Source organism: Symphalangus syndactylus, chromosome 2 (genome assembly GCF_028878055.3).
Source record: "Symphalangus syndactylus isolate Jambi chromosome 2, NHGRI_mSymSyn1-v2.1_pri, whole genome shotgun sequence".
In the NCBI taxonomy this organism is placed as follows: domain Eukaryota; kingdom Metazoa; phylum Chordata; class Mammalia; order Primates; family Hylobatidae; genus Symphalangus; species Symphalangus syndactylus.
In genome coordinates this window covers 144659187-144678172 of record NC_072424.2, presented here as the reverse complement: position 1 = coordinate 144678172, position 18986 = coordinate 144659187, and the positions used below count along the sequence as shown (strand labels likewise).

The 18986-nt window shown below is 46.5% G+C and overlaps 1 protein-coding gene across 5 annotated transcripts; it reads left to right on the top strand.

Moving 5' to 3' along the window:
* Positions 1-5311: 5311 nt before the first annotated feature.
* TTLL2 (tubulin tyrosine ligase like 2) lies at positions 5312-18621 on the top strand. 5 transcript variants are annotated; one of them, XM_063634119.1, is made up of 3 exons: positions 5312-5447; positions 15378-15531; positions 16838-18621. In XM_063634119.1, exons 1-3 carry the CDS (start codon positions 5401-5403, stop codon positions 18410-18412), a joined length of 1776 nt encoding a protein of 591 aa, XP_063490189.1. In that variant the 5' UTR covers positions 5312-5400; the 3' UTR covers positions 18413-18621. The 5 variants fall into 5 exon arrangements, with proteins under 5 accessions (XP_063490189.1, XP_055100224.2, XP_063490206.1 ...); XM_055244249.2 differs by having other exon boundaries at positions 5353-5447; positions 15329-15527; XM_063634136.1 differs by lacking the exon at positions 5312-5447 and adding an exon at positions 8271-8614 and having other exon boundaries at positions 15378-15527.
* The last annotated feature ends 365 nt before the right edge of the window (positions 18622-18986 follow it).

Genomic DNA, 18986 nt, shown 5'->3' with positions numbered 1-18986 from the left:
ATTATAAAATAGTCAGTTTTGATAGAAAGAGGCCCGCCAGCATCAAGAAAGAGCTTTGTTTTCTAGGTCCCAAAATGTAAGGGGATTTTAATGTGGGTCCCTAGCCAAAAAACACGGAGCAAGTGTAGTGGACACTGTTCTCTGATGGGTTGTTATGGCTGTTTGGTGATTGGGATCTTTGATAACAGCAATGATCTCATTGGAACGTGATTCTCTGAACGTGTGTGAGCAAGGTCTGCTAATGAGACCAGGAGTGTGCACCCTCCTGAGATGAGAGCCATCCACGCCTGGGCTTGGGGCCTCTGTAGCACCCGCCTAGCCTGGGTCTGTTTAGTCAGTGAGTCATGGCTACCTTACCCCAGTGAAAGCCATGATGCCGAGATAGGTAACCCACAGGAGAGGTCCAGAGCACTGAGGTGTCTGGCCTTTGTCAAGGTACCTGAGTCTGTTCCAGCTTCACACCCAAATAACAAGCAGACATTACTTTTTCTTCCCAAGTTCATTTCCATGCCCAAGTCAAAACTGCCTGAGTCCCTGGGGTCCCACTCCAGTCCCTCTGGAATGTTCTTTCTCTCAGAAGTTCCCGGCCCACCTTCTCCTAGCGCCCCGAGGGCAGATCACGCCAGCTGAAAAACGATCTGAGTCTGGGGAAAGAATCAGAAAACTTGTCTTCCTTCCTCCTTCCCCCTTTCCTCCCATGGGGTCAGCACCCTGGAAGGCAGGAAATCCAAAAGGAAGCACGTGTGTGGTGGGAATGGTGCTTGAGAGAGCTGCGGGTGCCATGGGGCCAGCCACCCTCCTTCCCCCGAGACCGCCTGCCCAGGCCCCTGCTCGGCCAGACCAGCACACAAAGGAGCAGCGGCCAGGGACGTGGTGCCCTGGTGGACAGGGGCTGTCACCGTGGCCTCAAGGAACGTGCATGGGCAGAGAACAGTCTCCAATGGGGAAAGACAGATGCCACCGTGGGTTGCCCCTGGTGACTATAAAGCCTCCATCCTACCCACGTTGCAAATGTCCCACTCTCTGCTCCCTGTGGCCTGTGCCTGACTCATCATCCCTGTCCGGAGTGCGTCTGTCTAACTCCCAACGCGACGCTCCCTCCCTGAGTCCCTGACTCCATCCCTTTCCTTAGTCATTCTGTTTGCAAAAATAAGACAAAACAAAAATCTACAGAGGCGTTCGACCAGACTGCTTTGGAAGGTAAAGTCTCACACCGGGAACGCAAAGCAAGTTACTTATCTCCCATGACGCCTCCGTCTGCCTGTCCTGACGCGTGTGGGCGATACGAAGCCTCCTTCTTTAGGGAATAGTTCTTTCCTGCCCATTGCTGGCAGTGCAGGGTTTGCTTCATCTCCAGCCATGGCCTGAAAGGGCACCAATGACAGGGTGGGCCTTTGAAAATATGACCCTGAAACCCAGAGGGTTTACCTGTTCAACTGGGAAGTGTGCCCGTGGGCACCAGTGTATGTGTGGGCACATCCGATGAGCTGCACAGTCACACACTCAGCTCCGAGGGGAGCCCAGCGGCCTTGAAAAGAAGCAGATTTGGGAACATCACATTCAATACTGAGCCATGGATCTCACTCGGCCTCCAAGTGAGGGAGAAAGCCCCACCCACCATGCCTGTCCCTCCTTCCCAGGCCTTCCCGCCAGGCCAGCCCCCTTCGAGGGCCCTCCCCTCACTGCTCCCTCACCTGCCCAGCCCTGCAGAAAGCAATTGTGATTTCTGTTTTTGCAGCAATCTTTCCTGAGACTTCATCTATCTGTTCGACTTCCATCCTTAACCCCGACAAATTCCAAGCAGGTCTCATTCTCATCACCCAAGAAAATTAATAAGCAAATTAGGATATTTATTCATTCATCCAACGAGTATGTACTTAATATCAAGCATTTGCTAAATGCCACACATTGACCTAGATATAGTGAATCAAGCAGGCATTAAACAGCAATGTTTTGTTCTCAATAAGTTTCTATTCTACAGAAAAAATGTAAAATCGGTTTGTGGGTGGCCAGAGGCAGGAAGAGCAATGGAATTGGGCGAGGGCATGAGGACAGGCATGGCACAGCCGTCTGCAGGGCGGAAACATCGCTCCCTCTGACAAGGTGGTGGGAGAGGCTGAAGCACCCAGCGGGAAAGCCAGGGAGGTAAAGGGGGGCTGGGGTGTGAGAGGAGGCCCACGGAGGGGGCCCAGATTGCGCAGGGCCCAGCACCAAGGTAAGGCCCTTAAGCTTTATTCCGAGTCACATGGGAACCCGTATTCATTTCCTAGGGTGTCATAATAAAGCACCACAAATTTGAGTGGCAAAAACAGCAGGAATTCATTCATTTTCTCACAGCTTAGAGGCCAGAATTCTATCAAGATGGCAGTAGGGCCAGGCCCTTCTGAAAACCCTAAGGGAGGGTCCTTCCTGGTTCTTCAGCTTCCGGGGCTGCGGGGCATCCCCAGTGTTCCTTGGCCCGTAGATGGACCAATCCAATCTCTGCTGCCATCTCCACGTAACCTCTTCCCCATGTGTCTGTGTCTTTGCTCAGCCTTCTCCTCTCTGTGTCTCTGTGTCTACTTCCTCTAAGAAGAGGAACTTCATGTCACTGGTGTCCACAGAAGGACACCAGTCGTATTGGATTAACCACATCTGCAACAGCCCCTTTTCCAAAGGTCACACTCTGAGGCTCTGGGAAGACATGAATTTTGGGGGACACTGTTGAACCGAGTACAGAATCTGCTAGAAGGCCTTGATCAGAAGAGTGGCAGGCATGAAGTGACTTCTTTATAAAAAAATCATTCTGGCTACAAGAAGCATTTTAAAAGGAACACACTTATGTAACCAGCACCCAGAGCAGGTCATGGAACGCCACCAGCAGCAGCCGAGACCCTGGGACCCATCACCACCACTTCCCCCAAGGCAACAGCTTCCAAAACTGGAGGCTCGTTTTATGTACTTAATTTGAGGTATCTCTGTCTTCATTAATGTTTATTATGAATGTATCATGTTCGTTATAGTCCTTCAAGCAGTACTGAAGTAAAGACGGTAATAAAAGTCCAATCTCAGTTAACATTGACCATCTCCCCCAGTGAAGCAGGTACTGTGCTCGTTGTGGGGTTTTTGAGGAATGCTAACTGGAAAAATGTCTAGGCTTTGGCCACCGGGTTGGGAAGATCTTCGGGAGCCTCAGAAGACCCCCCGAGTTCCCTTAAGCCACACTGTTTTTCAGTCTTTCTCCCTCAGGCTCGGTAGAGGATAGACAGGTTTCTCCTTCCATCAACCACCTGGGATGTGAGTCTTGGTGCTAGGTTGAGGGATAGGATAGGGGTGTCATAAAATGAAGAAATCCTACGTATTGGTACAGAGTTTTCTTGCACTTTGCCAAAATTACAGATGTAAACACCATAATGAATCTAACCTCCTCTTGATCCCATCAGGAGGGCACGTAAAATAACTCTTCTGGTGCCAACAGTGGGAAGCGGGGGATAGATTTATGCCATAATAGTGGGCATTTGTGAGGTCCACACAACAGAACATAGAGAGCCCCCAAGCACGTTGACTGCAGCACGAAGCCAGGGCAGGAGGAGACGCTGGACCAACACCGTGGTGGGATCCAGCACTCCTCTGGGTTGGGTCTCTGCCATCAAAGTCCAGAATCTGTGTGGTCAGTCCCTAGGAGGTGCAAAGCCCATCTTCAAGCCTTTCCAGGTCCAGTAACCAGGAGTCGCATGGAGAACTGAAGCCAAGGAGAAAACTGAGCCCCATGTGAAATCAGGGAAATAATCAAAGGGAACAACAAATGGTTTGGGGGAATGTGTTTGCTCCTAGTGCTCACTTCAGAAAAAAATACATTTGTATAAAAAATGCACACCGCATATTTTTCTTGCGGAAGTGCCCTTAGCAGTCTTCTCTCATCTTGATAGCTTTGCCCTTCTTCTGCCAGATACCCAAGCGGAGAGTTAGCACGAAGTCTCGGAGGTGCAGGTGTCACATCTCCAGTGGAAGGGACAGAGAAAACATGGCTGGGTAAATGCATGATTGACAAATCGACACACCAGTCATCTGAGCCCAGGTGCTCTCGCTTGTGCCAGGACTGCCTTCCCTGGGAGTGCAGGAAACCCCAGATAAAATACTGACCCAGCCACCCTTCTCCGCATGCCCAGGAAGACAGTCCCTGTGGAAGAACCTCATTTCACTTCAGTTTTACAAAATTTACCCTCACACGTGCCGGGAGGAAAACAATAAATAATTAACAGTGCATGAGCACGTCAAATGGAAAAAGAAAAATGCCTTTCAGATAATATCTTATGAATGAATTTGTTCTTGGTTTGCAGATAAGGAGATTAGCCATGTTTCCCTGTGCTTGACAGAACGTAAGCAACCTCTTCAGCGGCTTGCTGTGCAGTTTTTACAGAGTTACGTGAAGCAATTGATTGTTCCTGGAAGATGGTGGCGATGCCTGTAATCAAATAGATGGCAATAAAGCATTCAACTGTCATCCACAGACACAGCCACTTGCCAGAGCCAACATGGGCCGAGGATAGAGAGTCTACGGCTCTGAGACGCCTGGCAAGGCCTCTCCAGTTCCTGCAGTTCCTGAATCTCAGGGGTGGTGGGCGGAGGCCGTTAGATTAGCGAGGACACAGGCTGTGCTGGAAGGGATCTCTGACACAAACATGGCTTAAACAAAAAGATACATAATTCGTTTTGGAATCTCAACTGCTTTTGTGTAGACAGAACTTTTTTTTTTTTTTGAGATGGAGTCTTGCTCTGTCGCCAGGCTGGAGTGCAGCGGCGCAATCTTGGCTCACTACAATGTCCACCTCCTGGGTTCAAGCAATTCTCCTGCCTCAGCTTCCCAAGTAGCTGGGATTACAGGTACCGCCACCACGACCAACTAATTTTTGTATTTTTTTAGTAGAGACGGGATTTCAACTCGATTATCTCCATCTCCTGACCTTGTAATCTGCCTGCCTCGGCCTCACAAAGTGCCAGGATTACAGGCATGAGCCACCATGCCCGGCCCACATTAAATATTTTAAGATCCCATGCAGGTGAAGCAACAGGAGAACCTGGCAAGAACAGATGCCACCCTGCCAGGCAGCCCAACAGGCCTGCCCCCTGTGTGCTGGCCTCTGAGGCCTCAGGCATGGGGACTGGTAGGAGGCCCACTGGGGCAGAGAGAAAACTCTGAAGCTTGGAGGAAGGAAGGTGTGATGAAGCCTGGGTCCGTGTCCCTAAGGGGTCCTGACACTCTGGACCCCGCCCTGAGTCCATGACTGGCCTCCCCTTTGTGAGGAGAGCAGGCCCTACATCATCAGCAACCAGCGCTCCCTCCAGCCTCCGCTCATTTCAGCTGGGCGCTGCTGCTGCTGCACAGAGGCCTACAGAAGCCACCCTCGGAACCAGCGCCCGATGAGAAGGCCGGACCTGTGTTCCTCTACACCAAGCCAGGCGCTGGGGTAAGCATAGGAGGTGACATGCAGGATAGGAGGGTGGCCCCGAGCACGCCTCCGTCCCAGGACCAGCCCGTTCCTGAGAGCACAGGGGCTGGGGTCACTAGGAGCAGCAAGTGTGCACTGGGACCCCCGGGGGCAATTGGTAGTCAGCCCTTCATACTCCTGCAAAGGAAAAGCAGTCCAGGGTTGTAGGAAGTCAGGTACTTTTCAATCCAAAAACTTCCTATGGTGCACGCAGTGCCTCCTGCGTGCTGAGGTGCCCATTATATAAGAGTGCATGAGGTAGACCCAATTCTGAGACTAAAGTTACCAAAGGAGGGGAGTGTAAATTAACTGCGTCCTATAGTGGGTACAGGAAATTCAACTGAATTCAACCAAAGCCAATTGAATGGCCGCTGTGTTCCGGGAACTGTGACAGATGCTAGGGTTATGAGACTGAACGAGATCATCTATGAAACACACATGGCTGTAATTTAGGGCCAAGCGTAATTGCTTCCATAGGGTAAGTGTGAAGTGGTATGGACCCCACATGGGGAGAAGAAAATCCCCCCAGGGTAGAAAGGAAGGGCTTCGAGAAGGAGTGGGCATTCATGCTGGGCTTCCTGAGAGAGGTGGGCTTCCATTGGCAGAAACTCAGGGGATCTGGGGGCATTTGAGGCTGAGGAAGGTGGGCCGAAGCACGGGGCTCCTGTCGTCACACACAAGCAGGAAGTGGGCTGTGACAGGCCGAACAGCGGCCGAGGACGGGTGCAAGGCCGTGAGTGCGTGCTAGCCTGTGGCCTCCACATCGCAGGCAGAGGTCACAATGAGGAAACAGATCACACCTGCCCATCTCCAGTCTTCAAAGAGGCAAAGTCAGCTCTCCCAACTTGGGCTAGTGACGGCGTTTGCGTTTCAAGCAGCTCCGTCTACCCTGGGTTTGTTGGAAATGAGGCTACTCTGGGTGTCTGGGGGCTGAGTCCAAAGTACACATGGGACGTGATCTTTGACCTCCAGGACCTTAGAACTTTCTTGAGAAAACAGAACTTTCCTGATAATTAACAGAAAAAATAGTGCATGATCTCTGGTTTGATAATAAAATAATTATTCTGTGTTTCAAGCCATACAAATTTTTATTCAAGAGAACATTTATGTAGGAAGTTTTTTTTAAGTTGGTCAACTCAAAAAACGGGACTGTCTTATAATTGGGGTGAGAAGCATTCTACATTCCATATAAACTATAAGCCACAGCTATCAACTATGCATCAGGAAAGGTGACCAGCAGAATGTTGACCATTTACAGGCCAAGTGCTTGAGGGCGACTGATCTCCACAAATGTCTTCAATGACCTAGAACAATCACGCACAAGGCCTGCAACTACTGTGCATTCCTACCCAATAAAGGTGGGATATTTTCCATGTCTACACCAAGCTTGTCTGACCTGAAGCCCTCGGGTCTCATGCAACCCAGGAGAGCTTTGAATGTGACCCAACACAAATACGTAAACTTTCTTCAAACATCATGAGTTTTTTTTTATTTTGTTTTTAGCTCATCAGCTGTCGTTAGTGTTCGTGTATTTTATGTGTGGCCCAAGACAATTCTTCTTCTTCCAATGTGGCCCAGGGAAGCCAAAAGACTGGACACCTCTGGTAGACAATGTAAATCAAAGAAAATGACCAACGCAAGTCTCAATCATTTAAGAAGTTTATGTGCCAAAGTTAAGGACGCACCCAGGAAAAAGAACACAGAACCACAGGAAAAGGCTGTGGCTTATGCTTTTTCCCCCAAAGAGGGTCTGGGGACCTTAATAAGTAAAGGGAAAAGAGTGGGTATTGGGGGAAAGAGGAAGAAAAAAAAAGGAGGGTCCCTAAGAGGGAAGCAGTTGCAATTTTTTGAATCTTTGGTCAGCATTCACTGAATACACATTTTATAAGTGGGGCGGGTAGAGGAACAGTCGCTTAGCATTTGTCTTGCTTAGTGAAACTTTATTTTTATATAAGATGAAATAAACATAGGACAGAGGATGCCATCAGCTATGCATTTGCCTCAGGTAAGTGGAGGGATGACTTTGAGTTCTGTCCTTTGTCCCGTGCCTGTGAAGATGAATTATCATCTTACATTGTCAGGGTGAAATTCAGCAGAACTGGTCTTGGGTAAAGATCTTGGAGGCCACCAGGAATTTCCTTGTGAGGGAGGTCTCTATGTAGCTTTTTCGTCTTTGCAGCCATCTTATTTAGGAGTAAAATGGGAGGCAGGTTTGCCTGATGCAGTTCCCAGCTTGACTTTTCCCTTTGGCTTAGTGGGTTTGTGATTTTGAGATTTATTTTCCTTTTACAACAAGTCACTCCTAAATTCGGAACTCACTGTGCTAAGCCGTGTGAAACAACAGCTGTGTGTATGAATTTTACATTCACACCAAGATGGCATATAGGTTTTTACATATTTACGGCTTGGCTAGAGGGGTGGCTATTAATAGTTAAAAAGTGAAGGAAACCATATTTGCACAAGAGAAACGGAAACATACAGGTTATGTATGGCGAATCTCCAGGAATTCCAAGTAAAGCAGGGAAATGCTTTTGTAATTAACCTCTGAAATCTTAAAAGTATAGGTCTTTTTATATAAAAATGTACAGTTTTCTTTCTATCTCTTGCACGTGAAAGAGGCAAAAAGCAGCATTGCCTATTCATTGGCTGGTGTTTTCTTTGGTTCTCTACGTTGGTGAAAACTCCTTTTACAGCATCTGGTATCAAGGTCACTTAAGAAGGGCCCCTCTCCTTGACCCCAAAATATTTTCTCCTCATTTCAGTTCAGTGACACCTGAAATTCCTGGTGTTGAAGCACGTGGTTTAACACTTCAGCTGGATCCCGGGTCAAATGGAAAGTTGCTCTGGGGCTGTCTGTCCTTTAAGCAGTGAATGTGCTGAAAAGATGAAATGTGAAGAGAAAGACTCTTAGTTATTTTTGCAGAGCCTGTCTTGGACAGAAGAAAGCACCAAAACTAGGAGCTGTTGGCTAAGGAGGCTGCCGTCCCTGGGAGCCGCTCTCTCCTACCGCAACCTGTTTTCCCTCAGTCTTCCGGGCAAACCAGTGGGCCCTCATCTACAGATCAGGATTCCCGCAGTGATGGAATACATTATTTTTGGCTGACTTCCTTGCCATGGGACCCCATACACCCAGGAATATCATCAAGGTATGGAAAAAGGGGGCTCTTCCCCCTTCCTACGCCAGGAGGCTGTGGCTCCTAAGAAATTGGGTCACTCCTGGTCATTGGAATGCTGTCTGTGCCCTGATGACATTGACTGGTGTTCTAGCTCTTGAAGAGGGAAGAGCTGTGCCGGCTTCAAAGTGTCTGTCTGTGGGCTGCATGGTGGAAGATGCCGTGTGTGTTTCCTTGTTCTAGGTGCATATGCACTTGGGTTAAATGGTGGCTCAGTACTGAATGATGGGTGGTGTTTTCCTTCCAGATGAGGACTCTGACCTTTGAATTTTTCAGCAGGTGGCATTTCACAGTAACGGAGTCTGACATACACAAAGAGGACATCCACCTCCATTGCCTGCTCTTGTAGGCTGTGATGTGGCAATGACTCTGTTCAATCTCCAGGATCTCAGAGGTTACATCTTCGGTACTGAGTGCTTCACCAGTGACAGCGAGATTCTGGGCAGGGCCTTCCCTACCTATGGAAACAGGCACAAGGGCCTGCACTGTCTGGATGTGCACTCCCACCTCCCTTCCTGAACACTGGTTGGAGGAATAGCTCAGATGTGCTCTAGTTTCCTTCTGGAAGCTTCCATGTGGAGGTCTGACTGTACTTTCCTGGGATGCTGCCCAGTCAGGGACTCTTTATATACCAGGTGTCATTGACAAAAGAGCACTTTCAGTGTCTGCAGTTCAAAGGGCCCAACCCTCTCTCTGTGGCCCCCAACCTTGTTAAGGACCTGCTCACAGAACCCCTCCCAGGGACCACACCTGAAACACAGGCTCCCACCTCAGGAAGCTTTTGGCAGTGCAAGGTGGAGATCACAACGTTGCTGATATAATCAGAAAGTTCCTTGGTAGTTGACATATTATTAGCAAAATCACACTTTTACCTACTTCAGAGACAACCATGACTCAACCGTGTGACTGCCCAGTGAGGCTGAAAACCCTCACTGAGGCCCTGAAAACCCAAATACAGTTTTTCGACATTTTGAGATTATGTTGAATGACTTCTTTTCAGATAAAGCTTGCAGGCCCAGAGAGCTGTTTTAGCTGTTTTAGTTGGGCTGTTCTGTCTATGCTCAGGGTTAAAACTGGGTTGGTTAAATTGACAGGTGTCCCAGCTTCTGCCCCAAGTAAGTGGCAAATACTGTTACATAATTCATAAATTCACATTATATTTTTGTTGTAATATATTTGTATATTTGTATAGTACATTTGTATCATATTACACATCCCTTTGCCTTTTAAATCTGAGTACTGTAAACATAATTTATTCTTCTCTAGATAATTAATTATTGATTATAAGCTTTGGCAAATATAAATGGATGCCTTCAGGGCCTAGCCAGGACCCAGCCTCTGCAATCAATTTCCCCAGACCACTGTGGTTTTATGTGTTATTTGTATCTTTCGTGAATTTTATTACACTAGTAGTCGTTCTTGTCTGGTCCCAGCACCATCTCACCAATTCCCCACCAGCACATCTGATGTATTATAGGCTAGAAGTCCAAATATTCAAAAGCGTATTTTATATTATATAAATGTTTCCATGTATATATATAAATATACACTCAGATGTCATACGCACACGTGCGCACGCACACACACACTGATTTAAGCACTGAGAGTAAAATTGTAGCACTCACTCTCTTTGATAAAATGTCAGGTTTTGTGATGTTTGTTTTCATTGATAGTAGATATCGCACTGAATTTTGGGTTCAAAGCCAAGAGGGTTAAGTTAGCCATAAATCTCTTGGCTTCCGACCTAGAAAACAGATGTTATAAAAATGGAGGAAAAAATTTAGGCAGATTTGAGCAATGGAATGGGAATTGTGTGTCTGTATTACTTGTATTTAGTATAGTTTTTCAATGGTTGAAATAAAAACAATGTACTGGCCAGGTGCGGTGGCTCATTCCTGTAGTCCCAAGACTTTGGGAGGCTGAGGCAGGTGGATCACCTGAGGTCAGGGGTTTGAGACCAGCCTGACCGACATGGTGAAACCCCGTCTCTACTAAAAATACAAAACAAATTATCCACGCATGGTGGTGCCCACCTGTAATCCCAGCTACTTGAGAGGCTGAGGCAGGAGAATCGCTTGAACCAGGGAGGCGGAGGTTGCAGTGAGCCAAGTGTGCCATTGCAGTCCAGCCTGGGGGACAAGAGCAAAAATCCATCTCACAACAACAACAATAAAAAAAAAAAGAAAGAAAGAAAACAATATACAAAATGTTTTATTCCATTAATGTAAAGGAAAAGATCTAGACCCCTGTGCCCCTCCCTCCCTGCACTTTGGTGAGTTGGTTCATTCATTTATTCCACAAACATGAGGGCACCCTGTCCAGGAACACAGATTAAAAGGACACCCGTGGCCTCGTATTTCAGCCAGCAAGGCAGCCAATGGACATTTCCCAAATCACACTGGCCCCAGGACCAAAAAGGGCAGTGAGGGAGAGCATTTGGGACGGAGGCTCAGCCAGAGACCCAGGACGGCAGCGTGGGCATTCCCATGATCCCTTCTGCAGTGTGCAACACTGCAGCACGAGCTTGACAGCGCCTGACTAGGCAAGCCTGCGCAGCTCAGCTCCTTGTCCAGCCGGACCCAGTCGCTCCCCGGGTGTGCTGGGAGAACACGGGGTGAGGTCGTGGTACACCAGTGCCCTTCCTGTTCCTGCACAAGTTCGCTTTCTAAGAGCTATTCAGTACAAATGAGTGTCATTTTCTCTTTATTTTCATTATTTTATTTTATTAACTGAAAAATATTAATTGTATATATTCATCGGGTACCTAGTGAAGTTTTGTTATGTATAATGTACAGCGATCTGATCAGAGTAATTAGCATATCTATTGTCTCAAATATTTATCATTTCCTGTGCTGAGGATGTTCAATATCCTCCTTCCAGCTATTTGAAACTATTATATATTACACTACTGTTAACCCTGGTCACTCTGCAGTGGCATAGAACACTAGAACTTCTTCCTCCTGTGTGGATGTGACTTTGTGTGCTTCGACAAATGTCTCCTTATGCCCCCTCCTCCTAACCTTCCCAGCCTCTAGAATCCTCTGTTGTACTTTTCACTTCAATTAGATCCAGTGTTTTTTTAGCTTCCACCTATGAGTAAGAACATTCGGTGTTTAACTTTCTGTTCTCGGCTTATTTCACCTTACATAATGTTCTCCAGTTCCATCCATGATGGCATGAATGACAGGATTTCATTCTGTTTTGTGGCCGAATAGTGTTAAAGTGAAGTAAATATGGCCTGAGAAGGGCTCCGTACTTCTATATTTGAGTCCTTGTGGATGAACCGTAACCCAACTTAATAGGTAGACAAGATTGAAACCCCAACTTAGGAGTATGCACCTGTAACAATCGCTGGGTCCTGGCCAATCCCAGCAGCCGTACTTCAACCACTCATACACTGCTGAGTGTCCAAACCACGTTCAAATCAGGCAAACAGCAACCTGTAACCAATCCAGCTGTTTCTGTACCTCACTCCCGATTTCTATACGCCGCTTTACTCTTGATGTCTCTAACTTCGTTCTGACGACGAGGCACCCCTGGAGTCTCTCCGAGTCTGCTGTGATTCTGGGGGCTGCACGATTCGTGAATCTTTCGTTGCTCAACTAAACTCCTTTAAATTTAATTTGGCTGCAGTTTTTCTTTTAACAATAGTATTCCATTGTTAAAAGAAAAACCTTAGATAAATTAAATGTAACAGAGTTTAACTAAGAAGGAACTCTTCACGAATTTGGCCGTCACCAAACCAGAACAGGTTCAAAGACCACACAGTGTGTCCGGGTGGGTGAGAATTCATGGAGGAAAAAGGGAAGTGAGGCGTGGAAAACGGAAGTGAAGTACAGAACCTCCTGTTTGTTACAGCACGGGGTTTGCCTTCTTTGAACACGGTTTCAGCAGCTGGCTGCCTGTGATTGGCTGATTAGTAGTGTACTAATCACTACTTGGTGACTAGTACAACAGTTAAGTTACAGTCTCTTTACCCTCCCATTAGCTGACAGCTCCCTGTGTATGAAGAAACCTTTAGACCCAACTTATAAGGAGGAAATGTTAGGCTAAATTCAATTTGATAGAGTAGATACCACATTTCCTGTATCCATCTGTCCCTGAATGGACCCCTGGGTAGATTCCGGATCTTGGCTATTGTGACTGTGCTGCAGTAAACACGGGGTGCGGTTGCCTCTTGGATGAACTGTTTCCTTTCCTTCCGACAGACGCCCAGTTTGGGGGGGCTGCAGGATCGTGGGCGGTTCTGCTTGTAATTTTATGAGGAGCCTCCACGCTGCTCTCCACAGTGGCTGTACTGGTTTCCATTCCCACCAACAGGGTATAAGAGTCCCCTTTTCTCCACACCCTCACCAGCCAGCCTCCTTCACTGAAAGAAGAAATAATAATATACGATTATGATCTAATATTAATATAACTAATTAGGTATTATCACTGTGTTCTATATTTATTTAACATATTAGATAAGATATTATTGTTGTATACTAATTTGTATTAGGTATTAATAATATACTATTTAGAAAATAAATTAAGCATATAAATATATAATTAAATCAATTCCCTGCCATGGGTCGTGGGTGGCACTGCTCATCCCCATCCTCCTTCTCAGTGACGGGGTCTTTGTGCCCCTCAGCACAGATCAAGGAAGAAAATCTGCAGGGAGAACTGTCCTGTTACCATAGGGACGAGAGTCCCTCCGAGACCAGACAGTGGCTTTGCTCATTGGCCCGGCTGTCCTGTTCCAGAACAGGGGCTCCGCCTCACCCGTGCAGAGCTAAAAATTGCACTGAAGAGGACGTGGTCTTGTTTGTTCCAAACGGGCAGTCTCTACCCCACAGGCAAACTCCACCACTACAGCTAGGGTGACGGAACATCCTCAGTCAGCTTTAAAAACAGCATTTGCTTCCTTCAGAAGTGGGAGGTGGAGCCATTTAACTGAAAAGAAGCATTTCCTCTCCTCTGTGTGGGCCTTGGGGGGCTCCTCCCCACCTCTGTCCCCTGCCCTGGGATGATGGCCAAGCAGGCCACACCCTCACCCACACCCCAGCCCACACCCTGGCCCTCTTCACAGCCACAAGACAAAGTGCTGGCTCTCCCTCCCATGCCAGGGGCTGCAGACGTGTCCCAGCCGACTTTAACAAACTGCACATGCTTTCCACACACAATCAAACCAACCGCTGGCTGTGGTCAGCATCTTCAAGTCTGAGAAAGGCAGGATACAAGATGTCTGAGCTAGTTCCAAAAGGACTTCGGGAAGAAAAAGCTCTTGAGTATGCATTGCTCTCTGGAGGACATTCCCCAGTGGGAAGGCAGATGTGTAGTTGAAATGGGGTCCCCAACCCGGCATGGCTTGCCTGGGCAGCCCTGGGAAGGGGCAAAGCCTCGTGGACTGCTCCAGGGAGGGCCGGCCACTCCTTTTGCTGCTGTGGGGAGAAGGAACTGAGGTTTGCAGACCTGCCCTGTCTCGGACGGCACTCGCTGACCAGGCACCGTGGAGCCTGGAGGGGCCAGGCCAGGCCCTAAAAGCCTATTCCAGGGGAAGCAGGGCTCAGGCCAGGGCGCGCCAACCTTCTAGAGCCTCTGGTGCAACATTGTCAAGGCTGGGAAAAGGTGGGGGTGCCAGAGACCGGACAACATTCAGTCTGCAGTCTGGCGCAGTGTCCCCACACTGGTTTGTGAAATGGCAACTGAGCTTCTACAAGATTCAAGAGGGAGCTGTGATCAGATAAGTCTGGAAAACAGCGTATTTCTTGGCGATAGAAAAGAAGCATTTTTAACTTTGTTTAATCCAGTATCCATGGTTATTCCACTCTGGATTTCCTCCTTCACACACATGCACACACACACACAGCACACACACAACACATACACACAGATAACACACACAACATACACACAACACACAGACACGCAATGCACCACACACACAACACAAAATATACACACAATATAAGCAGCATAGACACGACACACACAACATACACAGCACATACAACACACAACACATGAAACACACAACACATACATACCACATATGACACACAATACACATTCACATATACACACACAACACATACAACACACCACATGCAATACAACACACACTCATACACAACATAAAACATACAACAAACAGCACAAACAAAACACACACCACATGCAACACATGACACACACACGATACATACAACACAATACACAATACACACACAACATAAACACACAGCACATACGACACACAACTCATGTATACCACATGCAACACACAACACACACAACGTACACACAACACAAGCAACACACACAACTCATACAACATACACAACACACAGCACACATACATGCTAGATGCAACACAACACACATGACACACATGCATGCCATATGCAACACACAATACACTCACACAACACAACATACAGACAACACATACCACATGTGACACACAATACACACAACATGCACACAAAACACACAATACACACAACATGCACAGACAACACAGAAACAACAAACACACTCAACAGGCACAACATAGTCACACACACACACACACACACACTCTGCTTGAAACACTTGTTAATAGCATGGAACAGAGTTTGAAAGCATTATTGTAAACTAGGACAACTGAATTTTAATAACCATGATGGATTGATCAATTCTGTATGTTCCTTGTCAATGCAACAGCAACACTGGAGATGCTGCGTGTTCATTGTTGATGCTGCTTTGTTCACAGATCTTTGAGAACCACCACCCCAGCCTGTACCCTTAATATTCCATCTGAGGCAAACCACACTGAGCAGCCGCCTGCAGGCCTGGGAGCAAGGCTACAGGAAGCAGGTGTCTCCATCGCTCCCTGGCAAGGCCTCCCAACATGGAGAAAAAGGTGGGTGGGCAAGCCAGGTAGTTCGTTCGTTCGTTCGTTCGTTCGTTCGTTTGTTCCTTCCTTCCTTCCTTCCTCCTTTCCTCCTTCTTTTTTCCCCTCCCTCCCCTCTTCCTTCTTCTTTTTCTTTCCTCCTTCTCTCCTTCCTTCTCTTCCTCCTTCCTGTTCTCCCTCCTTCCTTCTCTTCTTCCTTTCCTCCTTCCTTCCTACCCTCCCTCCTTCCTCTTTTTCTACTCTTTCCTTCCCTCATTTCCTCCTTCCTTCCTTCCCTCCCTCCCTCCTTCCTTTCATGTAAAACCTTCACTGAAAGTACAGCATCTGTCAAAATTTACTTCTTTTATATCAATCAGAAATTTTCAAACACTATAGAATTTCCACCAAGTAAGTTATTTATATCATTATGTGATCAATTTTGCATGAACAATACACATCCAAATTGCCTTAACTTGAAAATTTTGATGAGCACGTTGTCTCAGGACTTTGAAATATGTACATTTTTACCAAGCCTTTGACATTTTTACCTTTTCTCTAGATCTTAATGAAACATCACACTTCATCATCAGTTATGATCACCTTAAGAATTATTCTGCTTTCCTTCTTCGAAGTTCAAAAGAATATTTCAAATCCGCCTTTTATCTTTTAAAATGTGAGGCAAAATCTCCACATTATTATTTGTACTGAATAGGTTTTAAAAACTTAAGTTGTTCTTTCCGACTCTCTCTCTCACTAATAACCACTTATTTCAGTGACCCAAGCCTCTATGCACCGAAACCCCTCCAGTGGGCCTGATGGGTTGAGTGGGTGCATGGGGAACTATGGTAGGTGCCTGGCCTTCTTAAATTTCTCAAGCCGATAGAACTCTTACTAATTTTATGACATCATTGTTTCACACCTCCTGTAACATACTTGAATTCTTTTAACTAAATGAAAGTTGACATTCGTGTTTTGTTCTTAATCGTGCTCACTTTTTAGGCCAACAGGATGTGTCGCAGATATGGGTCTGCAGGGACTCAGCCCTCAAAAGTATGATGGAGTATTTGCAAACATTTTTAACATGTTACTAACACGATGCAATAGCAGGGTAAAATCTGAAGAAAGAGTAAAGGGGTTCCCAGGACAAGATGGATTTATTCTAATAAAGGGAGCAGAGATGGGTGCATTGGTGAAGAGATGTGGGTGTCCGGTGAGACTGCACAGTGGGAGGGTGGACAGGCAGGACAGCTGGCAGCACCAGGTGCATGCTTTCATCAGAAAAATCTACTAGGTTATAGTCTTGACCACTCTCCTAACCTTTCTCAATGACCCATTTTTAGAAAAGAAAACCTCATTTGATGGCGGAAGATGAACCTTCAGGGGCCCTCTTGAAGCCGCTGATTTTTCGCGTTGACGAGACCACCCCGGCTGTGGTGCAAAGCGTCCTCCTGGAGCGGGGGTGGAATAAGTTTGATAAGCAGGAGCAGAACACGGAGGACTGGAACCTGTATTGGAGGACGTCCTCTTTCCGAATGGCCGAACACATCAACGTTAAACCGTGGCAGCAGCTAAACTACCACCCTGGAACCACCAAGCTTACCAGGAAAGACTGTTTGGCCAAACACCTGAAGCACATGAGGAGGATGTACGGCACTTCCCTGTACCAGTTCATCCCCCTGACGTTCGTCATGCCCAACGACTACACCAAGTTTGTGGCTGAATACTTTCAGGAGAGGCAGATGCTGGGCACCAAGCGTAGCTATTGGATTTGCAAGCCTGCCGACTTATCTCGTGGGAGGGGGATACTAATTTTCAGTGACTTTAAAGACTTCATCTTTGATGATATGTACATAGTGCAGAAATATATCTCCAACACTTTACTTATTGGCAGATATAAATGTGATCTCCGCATCTATGTTTGTGTTACTGGCTTTAAGCCTTTGACCATTTATGTTTATCAGGAAGGGTTGGTTCGCTTTGCCACGGAAAAGTTTGACCTCAGTAACTTGCAAAACAATTACGCCCATTTGACCAACAGCAGCATCAATAAATCCGGGGCCTCTTATGAAAAGATCAAAGAAGTGATTGGTCGTGGTTGTAAGTGGACGCTCAGCAGATTTTTTTCCTACCTTCGTAGCTGGGATGTGGACGATCTGCTTTTGTGGAAGAAAATCCACCACATGGTTATTCTCACCATTCTCGCGATTGCACCATCCGTCCCCTTTGCTGCCAATTGCTTTGAGCTCTTTGGGTTTGATATTTTGATTGATGACAACCTGAAACCATGGCTTTTAGAGGTCAACTACAGCCCAGCCTTGACCTTGGATTGTTCAACAGATGTGTTGGTGAAGAGAAAACTTGTCCATGATATTATTGACCTGATTTACTTAAATGGTCTAAGAAATGAGGGGAGAGAAGCCAGTAATGCCACACATGGAAATTCCAACGACGCTGCAAAAAGTGACAGAGGTGGGCTTGATGCTCATGACTGTCTTCCTTATGATTCTCTTTCGTTCACAAGCAGAATGTACAACGAGGATGACTCTGTGGTGGAGAAAGCTGTGAGTGTGCATCCTGAAGTTGCACCTGCCTCCCAGCTGGAAGGAGAGATGAGTGGGCAGGATTTTCGTCTGTCAACAAGGGAGATGCCACAAAGCAAGCCCAAGTTACAGAGCAGGCACACGCCTCACAAGACACTCATGCCCTACGCGTCCCTCTTCCAGTCGCACTCCTGCAAGAAGAAGACCTCCCCACGTGTCCTCTCAGACCATGGCAAAGCTCCAGATCCCCAAGCAGGCAACTTTGTTCTTGTTTTTCCTTTCAATGAAGCGACTCTCGGAGCTTCCAGGAATGGATTAAATGTCAAAAGAATAATCCAAGAGCTCCAGAAACTAATGAATAAGCAACATTCTTAAGTGGTAAAAAATCAAATTAAGAAAAAGTGACACAGATTTTTACAAACCAAGGATTCCTCTCCTAGAGAAAGCAATAGTTCAAGTCCCTACCTGTGCCACCAGCATGTTAACTACGACATTGGGACTGAAGATGTGGCCATATGTATAAATGTAAGAGCTCTGACAAAGCATAATATGTTCCAGTGGTGATTAAACTACATTACATCCCATGTTTACTTGCTCAGGTGTCTTGAAAGAATTCTGCAAATACCACACAGCCTCCTACCGGTAATTGAATACGCTATACTGCAATTATGCTATGTATGTATTTAAACAGGAGAAAAAGATTATTCTAATATTTTTAAAGGATTTTATTAGGTGAAAACAGTAGAAAAGAAGCCAGGAGTTAACTTTTTGTGTTTTTTTTAAGTCAACCATTTATTTGTGAAAATTATTTTGTTAACTTAAAGATCAGACAATCATTCAGAGTGAGATAAATCACTGAAAGCCCTAATGACTCTGTTGTTTACAAATCCTGGGCTTGAAATCAGACTTTGTACCAAAGAGCTCCCTGTGGGGGCATCCACTATTTAAA